This window comes from Vipera berus (assembly GCF_964194415.1).
Source record: "Vipera berus genome assembly, chromosome: 1".
NCBI classification, from domain to species: Eukaryota; Metazoa; Chordata; class Lepidosauria; order Squamata; family Viperidae; genus Vipera; species Vipera berus.
The window spans coordinates 149,918,144-149,935,482 of record NC_138202.1 but is presented as its reverse complement, the minus strand read 5'-3'; the positions used below and the strand labels follow the sequence as shown (position 1 = coordinate 149,935,482).

The 17,339-nt window shown below is 37.1% G+C and overlaps 1 protein-coding gene across 2 annotated transcripts in view; it reads right to left on the bottom strand.

Moving 5' to 3' along the window:
• GPD2 (glycerol-3-phosphate dehydrogenase 2) overlaps window positions 1–17,339 on the bottom strand; it is a 93,765-nt gene that overhangs the window by 71,643 nt on the left and 4,783 nt on the right. Inside the window, exons 3-4 of one of the 2 annotated variants that reach the window (XM_081340367.1) lie at window positions 2,602–2,704; window positions 525–632 (exon numbers count right to left, since the gene is read on the bottom strand). In XM_081340367.1, the coding sequence (XP_081196493.1) occupies window positions 525–623 (99 nt within the window). In that variant the 5' untranslated portion in view covers window positions 624–632; window positions 2,602–2,704. Of the gene's footprint in view, window positions 1–524; window positions 633–2,601; window positions 2,705–12,554; window positions 12,915–17,339 lie in introns of those variants that run through there. The other variant, XM_081340368.1, reaches the window with a different exon arrangement.

Here is a 17,339-nt window from a genome sequence, read left to right as displayed (position 1 = left end):
ATGACTATACACTGAAGCGTACAGAATGTTGTTACCTTCCCACTGAAGTGGTACCTATATATCTACTTGTATTTGGATGTTTTCGAACTACTAGGATGTCAAGGGGCAAATTATTAAATATTCAAATAGAGCTTCATATTAATTATATTTTGCCAATTAAACAACTGGATTTCATCTTTTTGTACAAATACAAAATTAGCCTCCATAATTATTACTGATTGAGGATTTCAACAACATTAAAAGGTTTAAATTACATTTGATATGCTGCTTGTATCCTTTATAATCTAATTACTACAAAGAGGATGGTGTGAAATGGTACAAAAACCGTCTTCGAAATTTATTTAGAAATGGATGAACTTTTCACTGGTGCAACCATAAAATAATATACAGCCAGTATTCTTGGTTGAAGCCTCTTCCAATTTGCATAACCTAATACAGCACCAACCCATTATTATAGTATTAATGCAATAGAAATAATAGAAATATTTGCATGAAATTTACAAGTATTAAACCAATTTACTTACCTTTTTTCTATATTGAGACACTTGTGAGAGGGCAAAGACAGTTGCAATGGCTCCTCCTCCTACGAGGATAGTTCCTTTCACTGCCTTCCGAAAAGCCATGATTTAGTTCTAGAAGAAGAAGAAAAAAACAATCAGGAAAGTTTGCAAGGTTTCCTCTAAAGTTGAAATAAGAAACTTGAGGAAGTCTGTGTAAAGAGAGTGAGTTTAAAGGGTTCATGAAGGGACAGCCACATTAGGTAAGGAACTCTGGATAGAATATTTAGCTTTGCTGACTAAAAAGAAATATGATTCCATTCCAGAGTCCTTTGAAGAACTGTTTGATTATGAGTAAACACTAGCTCAAACATTGGCAATCATAGTATTACTGCACTGCAAAACACAAATAGTCGAAAGCCCAAGTTTCAAAAATAATAACTCCTATCATAGCCTGTTTACTTATAGTATTAACATTATTGTATTTTAGCCATAAGGATATTCAAGGCAATTCAATATCATTAATTCAAAAAGACCTCAGATTATACTGTTCTCACAAGTACGTATCTGAAGATGCCGATGATACATAGGGCTTTGGCTCTGCTTCTATTAGACCTAGTAATAACAAGAGAATGTGTACGCCCCAATTCACAGAAAATAATTGGAGTCCTTTTCTCAGCCCATGAGGTATATCATATTACTGCACCCACATGTCATCCAGCAGCAAGCTTGTAACTACTCTCTTCCTTCCTAAAAAACTAGTTGTGGGAAAGTCCTACATCTACCCATACAAAATCAAAGATATAATTCCCTATGTATAATACTACCTAACCCTGAAGCACAATGTAAACTGGATACTGCAGAAAATGCCCTAAAAAGACCTTATTTTCTCGTCCTAACATTCTAAGCTGCTATGTTTTCTTACAATGTCCTTCTTAGTACGGTAGCAGCAGCGGTACTGTGCAACTTTGCCCAGTTCTGATATATTTCGCAAATACATTGTACATTATATTCAAGTCCTGCCTTAGCCATGAAAGCCAGCTGCTTGACCTTGGGGCCAGTCACTTTCTCTCAGTCCAACTCACCTCACAGGGTTATTATTGTGGGGAAAATAGGAAAAGTAAAATATGTTGGATATGTTCGCTGGCTTGAGTTATTTGTAAAAATAGTAAAAGCGTAAATAAACAAGCAAACAAACAAATAAATATGGTCCCAGTCGAATTCATGCACAAAAATTCCATTCAATTGATTTCAGAAATCAAATTGTAGTTTCCCCAAAGCTACAAGTTTCAGAACTTCCAACAGCCAAAGTGTTCGAAAGGTACCAGAATGAGGAAGTCATGTAGTGTCTATAAGCCTGTAGTGTCTATAAGCACCTTCCCCTGAAGCGTCCCCACATCTGCCAAAAAATTTTTTAAAAAGGGAGTGGAATCAAATTTTTGGCTGGTTATGTCACTGTGTGACATTGAACAGTGATACTGTAGGCAGAAAAAATGGACCATGCAAAAATATCTTGCTTTATTTTTTCTTATTTCTCTTTAGCGGGATGGAAGGAATCATTATTTTTGTTGTTTGTAATGATACAATGATGAGCACCACGCTGAAGAAGACTGAGTCATCTCAACAATCTCTGATTATAAAAAGCAGTTGCCAAGTGGTCAGACTATTTGTCCACCTACCTCAGCTTTTCCCAATATGATAGCCTCCAAATGTATTGGAACCAACATTCAACATTCCCTGGCTTGTATGGGGCCTCTAAAAAAAATCCAAAAACTTGTCTCAACACATCTCAAGGGGCATGAGGTTGATGAAAATCCATCTAGCCCAGTCCTATCTCTCACTAGTCCCAGTTGCAGCAGCTATCCAAAGACTTTTCAAATGACCTTCTCCCTGACTTTTTAATGGGACTTTTTTTCCCAGGAATCTTCTGCATGGCAGTGAGATGTAGCCTCTTCTCAATGCATTATATATTATATTGTACCACATGGCCCCGGTCCTATTCATGCACAAAAAATCTATTTAGGAATTTCTGGAAGGCCATTTTGATGGGAAAATACTAAGAAACAGCCTCCGAACTCTCCCAAAAGAAAACAGCAAACCACACCTGTTATTGTTGCCAGCAAAATGACATGGATAAGCCCATGAAATCCCTAGGTATCAAGCTTGACGCAAAGGTGCCTTTCTTTTCTTTTTTTCTTCTATAAAATCTGATGACAGAAAAAGGAGTGCATAAACACATTTTCACAAAAATCATTTGGACTAGCTTTCTCAGTCCTCCAGATATATATTTCAGCCATATATTGATTTCAAGAGGACTGATGCAAATGCTATTCTCCAAGTAGGTGGAAAGGCTAGGTGTTGGGACATAAGAACAGCCCTGCCACTGAGAAAATATTGACTGTGGAATGAGGAATGCACGCTTATCAAATCCAATCATCAGTTACACCCGGGTAAGCCATTGTTTTTCAGCAGCTATTCTTCCTTTGTAAAAACTGTCCTAATTACGCAACCTCTTCAATTAGGTTTTATGGAAAAGCATAAAAAAACTTTATGCAAAAGCACGGAACTTTTAAAATATTCTTCCTAAAGTAAGATTATCTAAAGTTATTGCAGTATATCTTTCGGGATCCAGTGTAAAGGAAGAGAGGAGATGATTCTTCTAAAATGATGCTTACTAGCTGGTTGTTATAAATTCTTATGCTAAAACAACTAACATTTTAATAAAACAATTTTTAAAAAAAGGCTGTTCAGACCAGTTTAAAATATCAAAAATATTTTAAAATATTGTAATCTGATCAATCTGACCTAGGTCTCTAGGAATCTACTAATTTCCTTGAGAGTAACCTCCACTGAAAATAGAATTTAAGTGAAGACAACAACAACAAAAAAGACACCCTTAACTTTTGATGACTTCATGAATATAGACTTAGTTTGCCACTATCTTCTCCTTATGATTTTTCAATGTCTCAATCTGACCTACAGCTCAGAACGCAGCAGATCAGATAGAGCAGAATGCTCCGTTGTTCTAAGAGGGAATTAAACATAGACGCTCAGCTATACTACTCTGAAACTGATAAATACACTGAATATAGACACATAACAGAAAACAGAATAGTGGAGCTGAAAGGATCATCTAGTAGTTCAACCCTCTGCAATGTACAGGAAAACCATTCATTTACTGGTTTATTTTTAAGTCTGTATAAAAATAATTAAAAACATGTCACAGTAACAAGCAAGACCCTAAAGATTTTTTGAAAAAACTTACATCCAGAAATTAAATTATCCTTATCCTTCTTAAAACACCTCTAGAAATGGAGAACTGAATCCAGTCTTCATAGATAGATTTTTATTTTGTCAAATCTGAAGTCACCTGACTCATTAACGTCTCTGGGTAGCCTACAACTTTTACAATACACACACACCCTTATGTGTCATCAACCTCCTAGTGACCACATAGTTTCATCAATCAATCATAGACACAATCCATCAATAAACCAATAACAATAAACTAACCCCCCCAAAAATAGCATTCCACAGCCAGTCTGTCAATACAGCTGGAAAAAGTCATAAGTGTGTGTGTCTGTGTGTGTGTGTGTGTGTGTGTGTGTAGAGAATAACCCATCATTCCAGAGGGCAAGTGCAGCAACAGGATAGGTTGGAATGAACTTTAGGTAGTTGCAATTTATGTCCATTATTTTTGGTTCCAGTTTCTTTTCTCCAGACTGAATATCCCAAATTATTTCAGCTGTTCTATTAGGGCATCTTGTCAAAGAAGATGAGATTTGTCTTGGATTACCTGTTTTTGACAAAGTTCCTGGCGATCACAGCAATCTTCAAGATTACCAATGGCCTGCTTTTTCAATCATCCCTCCAGAGACTAATGTCCAGATCATTGTTTAATAATTACTGGGATCCTGTTTTTCTTGAAAAGGGGAAATACTTTTTTCCCCCTTCCCCAGTCATTTGGTATCTTCCCTCCTATCAAAGAGAATACCGTAGTTCTTCAACAGTATTCTAGAGCAGACATGTCAAACACAAGGCCCGGGGGCCAGATCCGGCCCGCGAAGTGGTTTCATGTGGCCCGCGAAGCCATCCTGGAAACAGTGAGGGAACGGCCCCCACTGCCTTGGCCCTGGCCCAGAGACCCTTCCTCAGATCTGTCCCACTCCTGCCCAGGCCTCCATAGGCACCCTTGATACGAACGATGTAGAGCTGGCCACGCCCACCCAGTAGGCCATACGCACTCTAGCCACGCCTACCCAGTAGGCCACGCCCACCCTGGCCATACCCACCCGGCCCCCTAAGGGCAACCGCAATGCTGATGCGGCCCTCAATGAAATTGAGTTTGACACCCCTGTTCTAGAGTGTATTTCATGAGGGCCTGGGACCTTGAAAGCATTCAAATTAGTCAAATGCTCCTTTATTTCATCCCTACCATCCTGCACCCTTTCCTGTTGTGTGCCTTCCCGATGCATGCTACTCAATTAACATTTTTTTAAATATTTAAAACGTTATTTTTAACATTTATTTAAATAATTTAAACAGTAACATTTATTTAACAGTTATTTTTAAAATAACATTCAGTAAAGATTGAAGCAAAATATGAGTTTCCCTGTTTTTTTTGCCCTCACCATTAAGAATTCACTTGGAGAAAACAGCGTCTCTGCCACTTTCTTTGCCTTTTTCTTTTCTTTTTTGCTATGAACGTATTTTTAAAAAGCTTTCTTGTTGGATTTCATCTCTCGTGCCAAGTTTAGCTAATTTTACACCTTTCCCTTTGTGTACTTCCTGCACTTCTGAGCCAAAGCTTTACACAATCGCTTGAGTTTTAGTCTTTCCTTCTAAAGAAGCACCCTGTTTTCTCAGCTACTTCACAAACTGCCTATTTACACAGATTGGCTCCTTCAGATATTGTACCTCCTACCTCCTTTTCTTCCTCACTGGCGTTGTTTTGAGACTGCGGCATCCTTAATTTCTTTTAAAAGAAACCTGGCCAGGTTCATTATTTTTGCATTTCAGATTTTCTTCTCATGACATTTTCTTTCCTATTTCTTTTAATTTATAAAATCAACCTTTCTAAAACTTGTAATTTTTAACAAAGCTTTTTGCTAAAATCAAAAGCAGGTGAGGTCACCATATATTTCCCACTTTTTAATGTATTCAATTCCTCCCTGCCAATTAGGACCATATCCAAGGTAGATCAACCAGTGGCTAACTCAACTTTTTAAAAGAGAAAATTATCACCAACACTAGTTAAGAATCTATACAGCATCTTGTGTTTGGCAGAATTAGTTTTCCAACAGATTGCTAAAATCTCACATCACAACTTCATGACTTTTTTTTTAAGCTTCGGTTAAATCTGCTTTAATGAATCTTCATCCACTTCTTTGGACTGCTTTGGTAATCTACAGTTGGGGTCCCTAACCCCTGGTCTGTTGGTCAGTACTGGTCTGTGGCATGTCAGCAACCAGTCCGCACAAACAAAGCCCCATCCATGGGATGCAGGCAGCACACAAAATCACACACTCTCCAGTCCGTGGAAAAACCTTTCTCCATGGAACCGGTCCCTGGTGCCCAAAGGTTGGGGACCTCAGATCTACAGCACATTCCTAGCAAGGTATCCCTGCTATTAGCTTGTTCTTTTACCTTGAGTTTTTCAAGTCATATTACCATCAAGCCCTTTGGAAGTTCCTTAAGATGAAGAATGCTACTCTACCTTCTCTCGTGTTGACTGTTCCTCTGAAACCAACTGTAGCCATCAAACCCAATGTGGCACAGGTAAATTCATCTCACCATTTTTCAGTGCCTAATAACACCTGGGTCATCTTGCCTATCAACCATGTTTTGCGCATTAGTGCAGAGACATCCAGAAAACCTAACCAATTCTCTCTTTGCCACCATCTCATTTGTCTCCAACTAGCAAATTGTTTTGTTGTTGTATCCAATCCACTACTTGACAATTCCGTTTGCACTGAATTAAATAGAATGCATTTGCATTCTAGTTTAAAGCCCTTATGATGAGGTTAGCTACCCATCATCCAGAAATATACTTTCCCGTCTTAGTAAAATGAATACCATAATGCAAAGCAGCTTTTTCCTTCCTGATCTTTGCAGCATTCTTTGAACCTCAACCCTCTCAATTGCACTAACACTGCAACCAGGTGTTCATTTAATGTTTTTCCTTTCTTTTGCCTTCAATGGGAAGTATTCTCAGGAACACCAGTTAGGTCCCCAAATCCATCACCCCCTTTCCCAAAGCCATGCAGTAACTCTATATCTACTGGAAGTCATGCTTAGCAGTATTGTTTATTCCCACAAGATTAATGGGACAAGTCTCTGATCAGTAGATTTGGTAAGACTTATCAGTCCTCCTACCATATCTCAGACTTGGAAGATTGCATATATGTCAGGATGAACACTATGAATAATAAATGGGAACTACTGTGCCTTTCACAAACATCCTGTTCACAATCACTACACTATGTTTTCTTCTTCTTGATGACCAGTAATAGATCACTTCCACTTGGGTCATGTGACAAATTTAACTATGAGGACTTTTTGTAGCTTACTCATGTCTGTAGAGTCTTCCTCGGAGGTTAGAGGTTGCCAAGATCTAGGACAATAGTCTGCTTTGTAATCATTTTGCTTCCAACTGTGACCTGTTACCAGCTTCTTTATTCCCATGCTTGGCCGAAGTTGTAAACTTCACATTTTTCTCCTGTTTGTGGTGAGTAATGGTATCCACACTACTACTATTCAGGAAGTCTTCATCTTGATATAATGATATACAGGCAAAACATTTTGGCCTCCAGTTATCCAATCTCTGCTTTCAGAATTTCCACAAACATTTTATACATATGAAATCAATTTTGCCTTCAGGAAAAAAAAGGCAGACCTTGCACGTATATTGCAGCTGAGCACCAGAACCCCATCTCTGGCCATGATCTCTCCTATATTATCTGGAGCAAAAAAACAACAACCCCAAAAGTATAAATGCAAGCACATTTGTTAAGTTTTGTGTGCCATCAGGCATGTGTGCTGTTGGCTTGAGCTGCTAAGATAAAGTCCAAATTCCTTTGCCATTAGCAGATCTTTCTACTGTCTTCCCAGGATACAGAAGGAATATGCAGATGAACCTCGAATTCTTGGATTAAAGGTTCTTTAGTGTTTAGCGTTTCTGAACTACAATTCCTATCATGCCTAGCCAGGCAAGCCAACTGTCAAAAATTATAGGGATTGCTGCCCTGGTATAATTAATATATTTGTATATGCAAAATATCCCAGAGCAGTGAGGCATATTGCATTGTTCCCAAAATCAAAGACTCATATAAGCACTTAACATAATCTTTGGTACATTAGAATAACTAGCCAGAACACGACAATAGCTTATACAATAAATGTTACAGAAATGAGAAGTATTTATAGAGAGCCAGACTGCATTTGCTGTTACTATTAACCAACTGCATAAACCAAATGCTGGACTGTGATTCTCTTATCACTTACCCTTCTATTCATGAGCTACAGACTTCTTTACTAGTAAAAGCCATAACAGTAGTAAAATAAATCATAGTATTTTAAAAATGCAAAAATACTGTGAATTATATCCTAATCATAATATTCAACAACAGTGTGTCATGGTTCCGACAAAAGAACTTTGAAGCATTGTTTACCTTAAAGAATCTTTTATTTGAGAAACAAAGTATTGGCACTACATAGTTGAAACCAAAAACTAAATTCCCCTCCCCTGGACACAAAGTAACAAAGCACAATTCCCTCCTCCAATAAGCAGTCATAAATCACATACGGTACCCAAATTAGCTTTCTCCCCAGTTCTCCAGCTTACCAAAACATTATCAACTCTGGGCCCAATGACCTTGGGTTCCCACAACTGAGTTATTATTGTTATGACTAGCTGGACTCTCATCCACATTTCCCCTTCCCAGCATCAACTAACTCTAAAAGCAATAGAGGAAAATGGCTGCATTTCCATCTGTTGTCAAAGCAAGAACATCCGATGTTAGCAGCACTGACAGTTAGATTCTAGGTGTTAACAGTGGACTTATTTATTAGAGATAAACAAGGTTAATAGATAAAAAATTGCTATTAATATCTCCAATCTGATAATTCTACACTATATCTATGTAATAAACTAGCATCTGCTTTGAAATAGCAGGTTTTGGAACCTTATTTATTCACAATTATGAATACATTTTAATACATACTGTTTCAAAGAACTGTGGCTGTGAAACATTAACACAAATGCACAATGAAATCTTATACTGACAGCTAACTAGACTACACTTCAAAACCAATTGTGTTCTCAAAATATGCAAAGCCATATTATGCTTCTCCTGTAATATCTTAAACCAGGGGTGTCAAACTCACAACGTCACGACGTGTAACGACGTATCGTGACTTTTTTGCCATTGCCAGCAATGGGGGTGGGCACGGTTTTACTATGATGCATCCGGCCCACGGGCCGGCAGTTTGACGCCCCTGTCTTAAAACTGTCTGGATGGCCATCATTTATTCTTGGATTAGGAATATTGATCAAGCCTTGGTTGTGGGTTAGCATTATTATCCAAACCAAATTCAGACTAATCATTAATTCCACTTTATTTATTACCTTATTTATTACCTCCTGCAGGGTCATGTTTTTGAAAATAAAGAGGTTGGGAGAAGAATTAGCTTTTCCTGGCTACAGGCAGTGCCTCTGATCCAAATTGGGTAAAAAACAATTAGGAAGTGCTCCTCAACCATCCCCTGAAAGTGTTGCTGGGATACTGATGAAAGTTGTTAACAGGGAGAATGTCTTAATCATGCTTAACACTACGTAATGTGCCACATAAAATCATTCTCAGTATCAGAGAAGTTAGATCTACATTCCTAGTATATACAATGCATGCCACAATATATGAACCTAGCATGCTTGTCTAGTCCTTTTAGTAAGAAAAGTAATGAACACTACTGGGCTATTTTAAGCTTCCTTTCTCAAAAATGAAAGAATGGTGCAGGCTGTCCAAGAGATTGTCCAAAATGCTTTTGTTTTTAAAAAATAGAAATGCATCTAAGGTTATGGGGAGCAAATGTGATGTTCACTAGAGCCAATAATTAAAAATATCTGCAGAAATTCTCCCCCCCCCTACAAGTCAATACTGCGTGATATTTTCTGGAAGCTCAATTATTCACAGACAGCCCAAGTTGTCTTCTACCTTTCTATCAACCAAGGGCACAAGCCAAGCAATTGGCTTTTCCCCTTTTTAATTAAAACGAAATTGTGTTTAGACACCAGGGAGGGAAGCAGCTTGACATCTGACTCTAAAAGAAAAGGAACAGACTGAGATTTTTTTTAGATTTTTCTTCCTTCTTCGTGAGATATAAGCAAGTGAGGCTTAACAAATGATGATAGGTAGAATATTTAATTGCAAAACAGAGGTCCTAACTTTATACAGTATATCACAGATTCTTTCATTATGAGTTGGGGTTGTTGGAGGGGTTTTTTTTGTTGTTCTAATGCAGCACTGAAATGCTGTTCTTTACATTCCACGGTTCTCCAATACAGATTTTCAGAGAGAGAAAAGCAAAAAGTAAGCATATAGGAACGATGGGGACACATAAGATTAATGTAATGGTAAGTGGTTATAGTACTGGATGTCCATATGCCTTTCCCCCACCCCACCCCTCAAAAGCCTCGTGAAATTTAATAATTTGAAGGCACAAGAGGAAAGCTGGTTTTCTTTAAGGTGAAACAATTCCTCCAGATTTAAATTCGCTTTGTACAAATCTGTAGAAATTTGTATACTGCATGAGCTAGAAAGAGGGCTGAGAAAATAAATATCTACAGACCCCTCACATCCTGGACCTAAACTGTTTCAACTTCTTCCCACAGGACGCTGCTATAGGGCACTGAATGCCAAAACAACTACACACAAGGAGAGTTTTTTCTCTCCAACCTATCTGCTTAAACACCAACACCAATTCCAACAGCAGTGTCTTATGCTAAGAATATCTAACCACGTAGTAGGGCTCTATTACCATTATTCTTCTCATCTTTCCTATTACCTACTTCTATTGGTATGTTATGACTATCACTTTGTTGGTTGTATCTTACGATTTATTACTTTTTTGCTTGTATGTATGCTGTGAGCTTATGCACCGGAAAGAAATTTCTTGTGTGTCCAATCACACTTGGCCAATAAAGAATTATTCTATTCTTCTATTCTATCTGTGACCATCTAAGCTGACTGTGCAGCGGCAGGTCATCGGTCATTAGATTTAAGCACATTGTGGTGACTTCTTTCCTGTTTTGTCTTTTTGGGGGATGTTGTAGTTGGTAAATCCATGATTCATGGCAAGGACCTTCAATCTAAGTGAAACCAGATTCAAAATTCAAAAAGTATATATATTCAAAATTATTACTTTTTTTTAGAATGGGATGGTCATTTGGTACTCTTGAGTTCCTTTAAAAAAGGAATATAAATCTAATACAAAAACAAATCAAAGCAATGCCATTCATAGATTTTTCACACATTAAAAGCTATTCAGTAAGAGCTGGATAGCAAGCACAAGAGACTTCTTGGGCTCAACCCCAAATTTTAGCAATATTTTTTATTTTTTTATTTTAATCCCATTTATATCCCACCCTTCTCCGAAGACTCAGGGCGGCTTACAATTTAAGCACAAACCAATGTGCTTAGCAATAGCCTTCATTCTATGTATATGCCTGCTTATTAGAGCTTTCGCCCCCCCCCCAAGCAGCATTATTACAAAGTCAGCTTAATTGCCCCCAACAATCTGGGTCCTCATTTTACCTACCTCGGAAGGATGGAAGGCTGAGTCAACCTTGAGCCTGGTGGGATGCAAACCTGCACTAATTGCAGGCAGCTGGTGTTACTTAAGGAGGCATTAGCCCACTGCTCCACCAGCAGAGCTGTACTGAATGACATTAATATATCTTGTAAAAAGACTTTAATAGGATATCAACAGTAAATTATTAATTACATATCAACCTTAAAACTTTATCTTTAGTCTTTAATATAGTGGCCCAGTTCACATATTTTGCTGCCCCCAAAATTGTTTGATTTTTATTTTATCATGATGGATAAATCAGGCCATTGAGGCTCATTTAGTTTATGGCATAGTATGTTGTATGTATCTACCATCTGTGACTCAAATCCCATAGTCTATGACCAGCACCGTATGTGAATCAGCTAAACATGACTTATACAGTAACTTTTCTTAAATGATTATTAGCCACCTAGAGCTATTTTCTATGATATAAGCAGCCATATTTTTCTAATAAAATGTGCAAACCAAGCCAGTGTTTTAATCATCACAGCCATCTAAATGTTTTTATTTAAGATTATATACTGTACCATGAGTTTTGGGGAGGGATTGTTTTAACATTTTAAGACATCATATAAGGCATGGTACCTTATATGGTACCATGCCTAGAGCTATTTTCTATGATATAAGCAGCCATATTTTTCTAATAAAATGTGCAAACCAAGCCAGTGTTTTAATCATCACAGCCATCTAAATGTTTTTATTTAAGATTATATACTGTACCATGAGTTTTGGGGAGGGATTGTTTTAACATTTTAAGACATCATATAAGGCATGGTACCCAAAAATCAAGTATTTTTAACACAACTACACTAACTATTCATTTAATCTCTGAAGCACACGAAAGCCTCTGCTTGCAACAGAAGTAGCCTTTGCAGAGCACAAAGTATACAAATTAGAAACATTATTATATCAAGAGTTTAGTTTTAAAAGCAAAATTTAGTGAAATAAAAATTCTGAAATTCAGAGGAAGAAATCAATGACTCTGCACTTCTACTAATGAGCTACCCTTACATACACATACTTAAAAGCAGCAGTCAGGTCTACCATAAACTAAGTACCATTTCTGTGCACGCTTTTTAATTTTGATGCAGTTTTGACTCTGATCAAAGAATGAAATAAGAGTGAAATTTTATTTTAATCCTGTTTTAACCATTAGTTGTTGTGACACATAACTGAGTTATTCACAATTATTCATTAAGCATTTCTTACCTGGTTTATTGATTACTGTTGACGCCACAACCACTGCACTAATAAACAGATGTTGCCCCCAAACCTGAACTATGAGCTTCTATGCAGGTATGTAGATAATGTATAGATTGCTTCTGGTAATAAATTGTCAGTTTTAAATAATAAAGTATCAATAAGAATCAACAATAATCCGCAAATGCCCAGATATTGCTTAACTGTATCACCAGCAGCCCCAGCTGTCACAATTGTTGGTGTAGGATGCAGAAAATCATAGCAGTATTGAAGAGCTACTTCAATCTTTTCTTTGATGTCTATATCCCATTTGAAAATACTGCAGCTTTATCTGCTTATCTACTGGTAAGCGTCCCATACTAACTTAAGACATGTGGACAAATGCAAAGCATTCAGAGATCTGGGATTTCATTTATAGGGTTAGCTCTTACCACACGTCCACAGTGCTAGCATAAGCACAACAGTGAAATGGTAAGCAATTCTCTGGTTTCACTGCACCCTAAAATAGAAAGTGTGAAAGAATTAAGTTGCTTACTTTGCCCTGGGTGAAGATATATCAGGGACATATATCCACAACGATTCCAGCACTTTTATAATTAAAAGGTGTGTGTGTGTGTGTGTGTGTGTGTGTGTGTGTGTGTGTGTGTGTGTAGGACGCGGTGGCTCAGTGGGTTAGGATGCTGAGCTTGTTGATCAGGTCGGCAGTTTGGCGGGTCAAATCCCGAGTGCCGTGTAACAGAGTCCGTTACTCGTCCCAGCTTCTGCCAACCTAGCAGTTCGAAAGCATGTAAAAATGCAAGTAGAAAAATAGGGACCACTACGGTAGAAAGGTAACAGCGTTCCGTGAACACTGGCCCCTAGAGTCGGAAACGACTAGCACGGATGTGCGGGGGAACCTTTACCTTTATATATATACAGTGTATATATATATATATATATATATATATATATATATATATATATATATATATATATATATATATATATATATATATATATATATGTGTGTGTGTGTGTGTGTGTGTGTGTGTGTGTGTGTGTGTTTTCTGAGGTTTTCGCGGGTGTTTGTATGTGGGTCGGGGAAAAACCCGAATAACCAAAGATCCATATATATATATATATATATATATATATATATACACATATACAGTATGTATGTGTGTGTGTGTGTGTGTGTGTGTGTGTGTATATATATATATATATATATATATATATATATATATATATATATATATATATATATATATATATATATATATATATATATATATATATATATATATATATATATATATATATATATATATATATATATATATATATATATAATGTCAATATAGCATTATTATATGTCATATTGAGTTGCATGCTAAAGACTGCAAGATAGGCTATAAATTGGTGTATCCTTATCCTTGCAAATAAGTCTGCCAAAATCTACTGGACTTACTTCCAAACAAATAAACCAAGTTATAGAATTGTTTTATCCCAAACTTGTGCACTCTTCTTATGATGTTTTTGGTACCTTCTGATTCCAATCTACCTCCAGAATTATTCAGAGATTTAGATCTACACAATACGTAGCAGTCAACTCTATGTATTCCCTAGAGTCTAGAGCAGTTAATTCTACATTTATGACTTCTACGTAAGTCTCATGTTGGACTAAGTATGGCTTGCTTCATCATGGTTAAACTGAACAAACCATAATTAGCTGGTTCTGCACAACATGCCAAGCTAAAAATCAAAGTCTATTAATTATAATTGCTGATTTCACTCAGTAATATTAAGCCAAAACACTAAGTGACTTATGGTTTAACATTATGAGAGAAGCCAACCATCTAAATAAAAAATAACCTGCTCCCCTACATATAAATTTGGGAATTATAGTCACATGAAGAGGCAACAATGAGAAATTGGGGAGCAGAGGCTGAAACTCCACCCCCAAAGCTCACTAAATGTATGCTCTTTGCACAAATACATTAGATCAGGGGTGTCAAACTGCCAGCCCACGGGCCGGATGCATCATAGTGAAACCACGGCCACCCCATGGCTGGCAATGGCAAAAGTTACAATATGTTGTGACACGTCATGTGACGTTGTGAGTTTGACACCCCTGCATTAGATTATGAATGAAAGTTTACCAAATCTTAAATCTCTTATACTACTGTTGGTATTATAGATGCTGTGATAAAAAGCCATTGAAGAATATAAGAAAAATGGGCAAGTACTCGGGTTATATAGCTGTTCCCAAATAAAATATCAACTGCATGACCATAATAGCTTTTGAACAAAAGTTTAAAGAAAATAAATTAGTTTTAGATTTTAATTTGGTAACAGAAGGAGGAGGAGGAGGAGGACTTCTTTCATGTGACTGCCAGATTTTTGGGTGGTGCAATTCTTAAACTGCCATACACCTAATAGGATAAAGCATAGGATGTGTCTGCAAATGTCTTCTCTGACACCTCCAAAAAAATAAAAAAAAATCACTGCACCATCATGCAAGCTTTAACCCTTTCATACATGCATGCAACGTTATGATATATATACAGCAGGGGTAAACTTCATGCCATGTCTGCACAACACTCCTTTTGTCATTGACCATCTCCCACAGATGCTTCTGAATGTGTCACACATATTAGTCAATACACAGAAGACCTCCTAACCTGTTAAAAAGACTTACGTAATAATGCCTATAAGAAAGTCATAATTATTGTACATTAAGATTGACTGAAGACAATGAACAGTGCAACGTTTCACAATCCAAACCTTAGCAAATAACGATCCCATGTTATTCTGACAGTTCCCTAAAGAGATGGGACTGGGACAAAAAAAACTCAACAGGCTAAAGGGAAGGTTTAAAGTGGGAAAGGGCACGAAGAGCAGCTGCTAGGTAATGAATAGGTCAGATGTAACTTTAAACTTTCTGTTTAAGGAATACCATAAGACATGATTCTATAAAAGTATATGAATAGATTTAGTTCTAAATGTTTTGAAAATATTTACTGTTATGAAACGCTATCACTGACCTACCTTGGTCTTTTTCTTTAATTCTGGATAATAAGAACTATAACCAAGTCATTCATTACAAATCAAACTGTGAAATAAAACAGCGATACAGCAGGGCATGACTGCTAGTGGTAACTTCGAGCGCCAAAGTATCTGGTCACTCCTTATCCTGAACACATGGAAAGTGAATATTCTCCCATTCTCCTGCTTCGCATGGCTTCTAAAAGACTTTTAAATAAGTTGTTGGGACGTGTTTGTAAAAATAACTTTTTTTTGTTAGCTTTTGAGTCAGTGTTGATTCCACGTGACTGCCTGGACAAGTCCCTGCAGTTTCCTTGGCCATGTTTCTTGAAAGCAATTTGCTACTGCCTCCTTCCTAGGGCTGAGAGAGTGTAATTGGCCCAAGGTTACCCAGATGGCTTTATACCTTAGGCAGGACTACAATTCAGTGTCTCCCATTTTTCTATCCTGGTGTCATAACCATGACAGCATACGAAACTAACCCTCATTAAAATAACTAGTTCTCCAAATATTTTGAATTCCTGCAGAATAAGATGTTTAAAAGCTGTTCTTCAGTAATTGATCCTCTGATTCTATCTTAAAAAGAGCAACATATCTGTATATTATCAAAGCCTCGGGGTTGAGGTCTCAACCAAGGATTCTCCAGCTCTCTGGTCTAACCATAAAAGAGGCCTTCTCTCTACCGCTGTCTGCATACATACATAAGTGTTGCTGCTGTCTCACCAAAACAGGGGCCACCAAGAATTCAGCACTTGGCATTTCTGTCCCACAACTTGCCTCCCCTAGGATATCCGATTGGGGTTGGGCCAGGAGGTAAGCTGTTTCACCATGGTAATACAATTCCTTTGCATTACTGACCTCAGTTATTACCATGGTGACAGAAAATACACCAATTCTTCCGTCAGCAGCCCATAATTCCATCTAGGGAGCAACTTCAGTTCTCCAGCAAAGACAAGTCTTGAATCCCAGACAGACATGAATATCCTAATCCACCATGCCCACTATTCAACCTAGCTGGGGGAACACAACATATCCATGTGACAGTGAATCGGGTAAAGTTGTTCAAGACCAATGTAGCGAGCTCAACAATATCAACATTTATAAATGTGTATATTTTCTTGATGGGTGCTCACACTTGTGGAATTATATTAGTGGAAAATTTTCACACCTAAGTATCATCAAGAAATACTGGCTTTCTTTAAAAAATATGATTTTCAGAGTGTAACCAGTAGAAGAGGTGTAAGGGCAGAAATAATTTAAAATGTCAGTGGATTTTTATCTACACACCTCAAATTTTTAAATAACTTTTTATATTTTGATCTTAATCTGACTCCTAGGAATAAAAATTCAAATACATTTTGGAAAATAATTAGAGAATGAGACCATTCTTATTATTCAGAGTTTAATTTTATTATTAAAATAAAGCATTACAAAAATAAACTAGGAACCTGAAATGAGATTCCAAAATCCAGGACTGCAATGAGTACATAAAGCTTGTAATGGATCAGATATCAAACAGGCAAAATAAACCACCTTAAAATCTTCAAAAGGGCCAAACGTTGAAACAAAATGGGACAGAAAAAAGTGAGTTATCTTTGATCTTTGTTCTCATTTATAAAAGATTTCTTTCCTGTTATGAAAACACTCGGTTGGGTTTCTTGCCTAGGAACAGCCTTGAATTACCTAATACCAAAAATGTAAGGGTTATCAAGATATCATCTACACATTCATTATAATAGTTAACCCAAGATATTTTACTTCCTTGTTCAG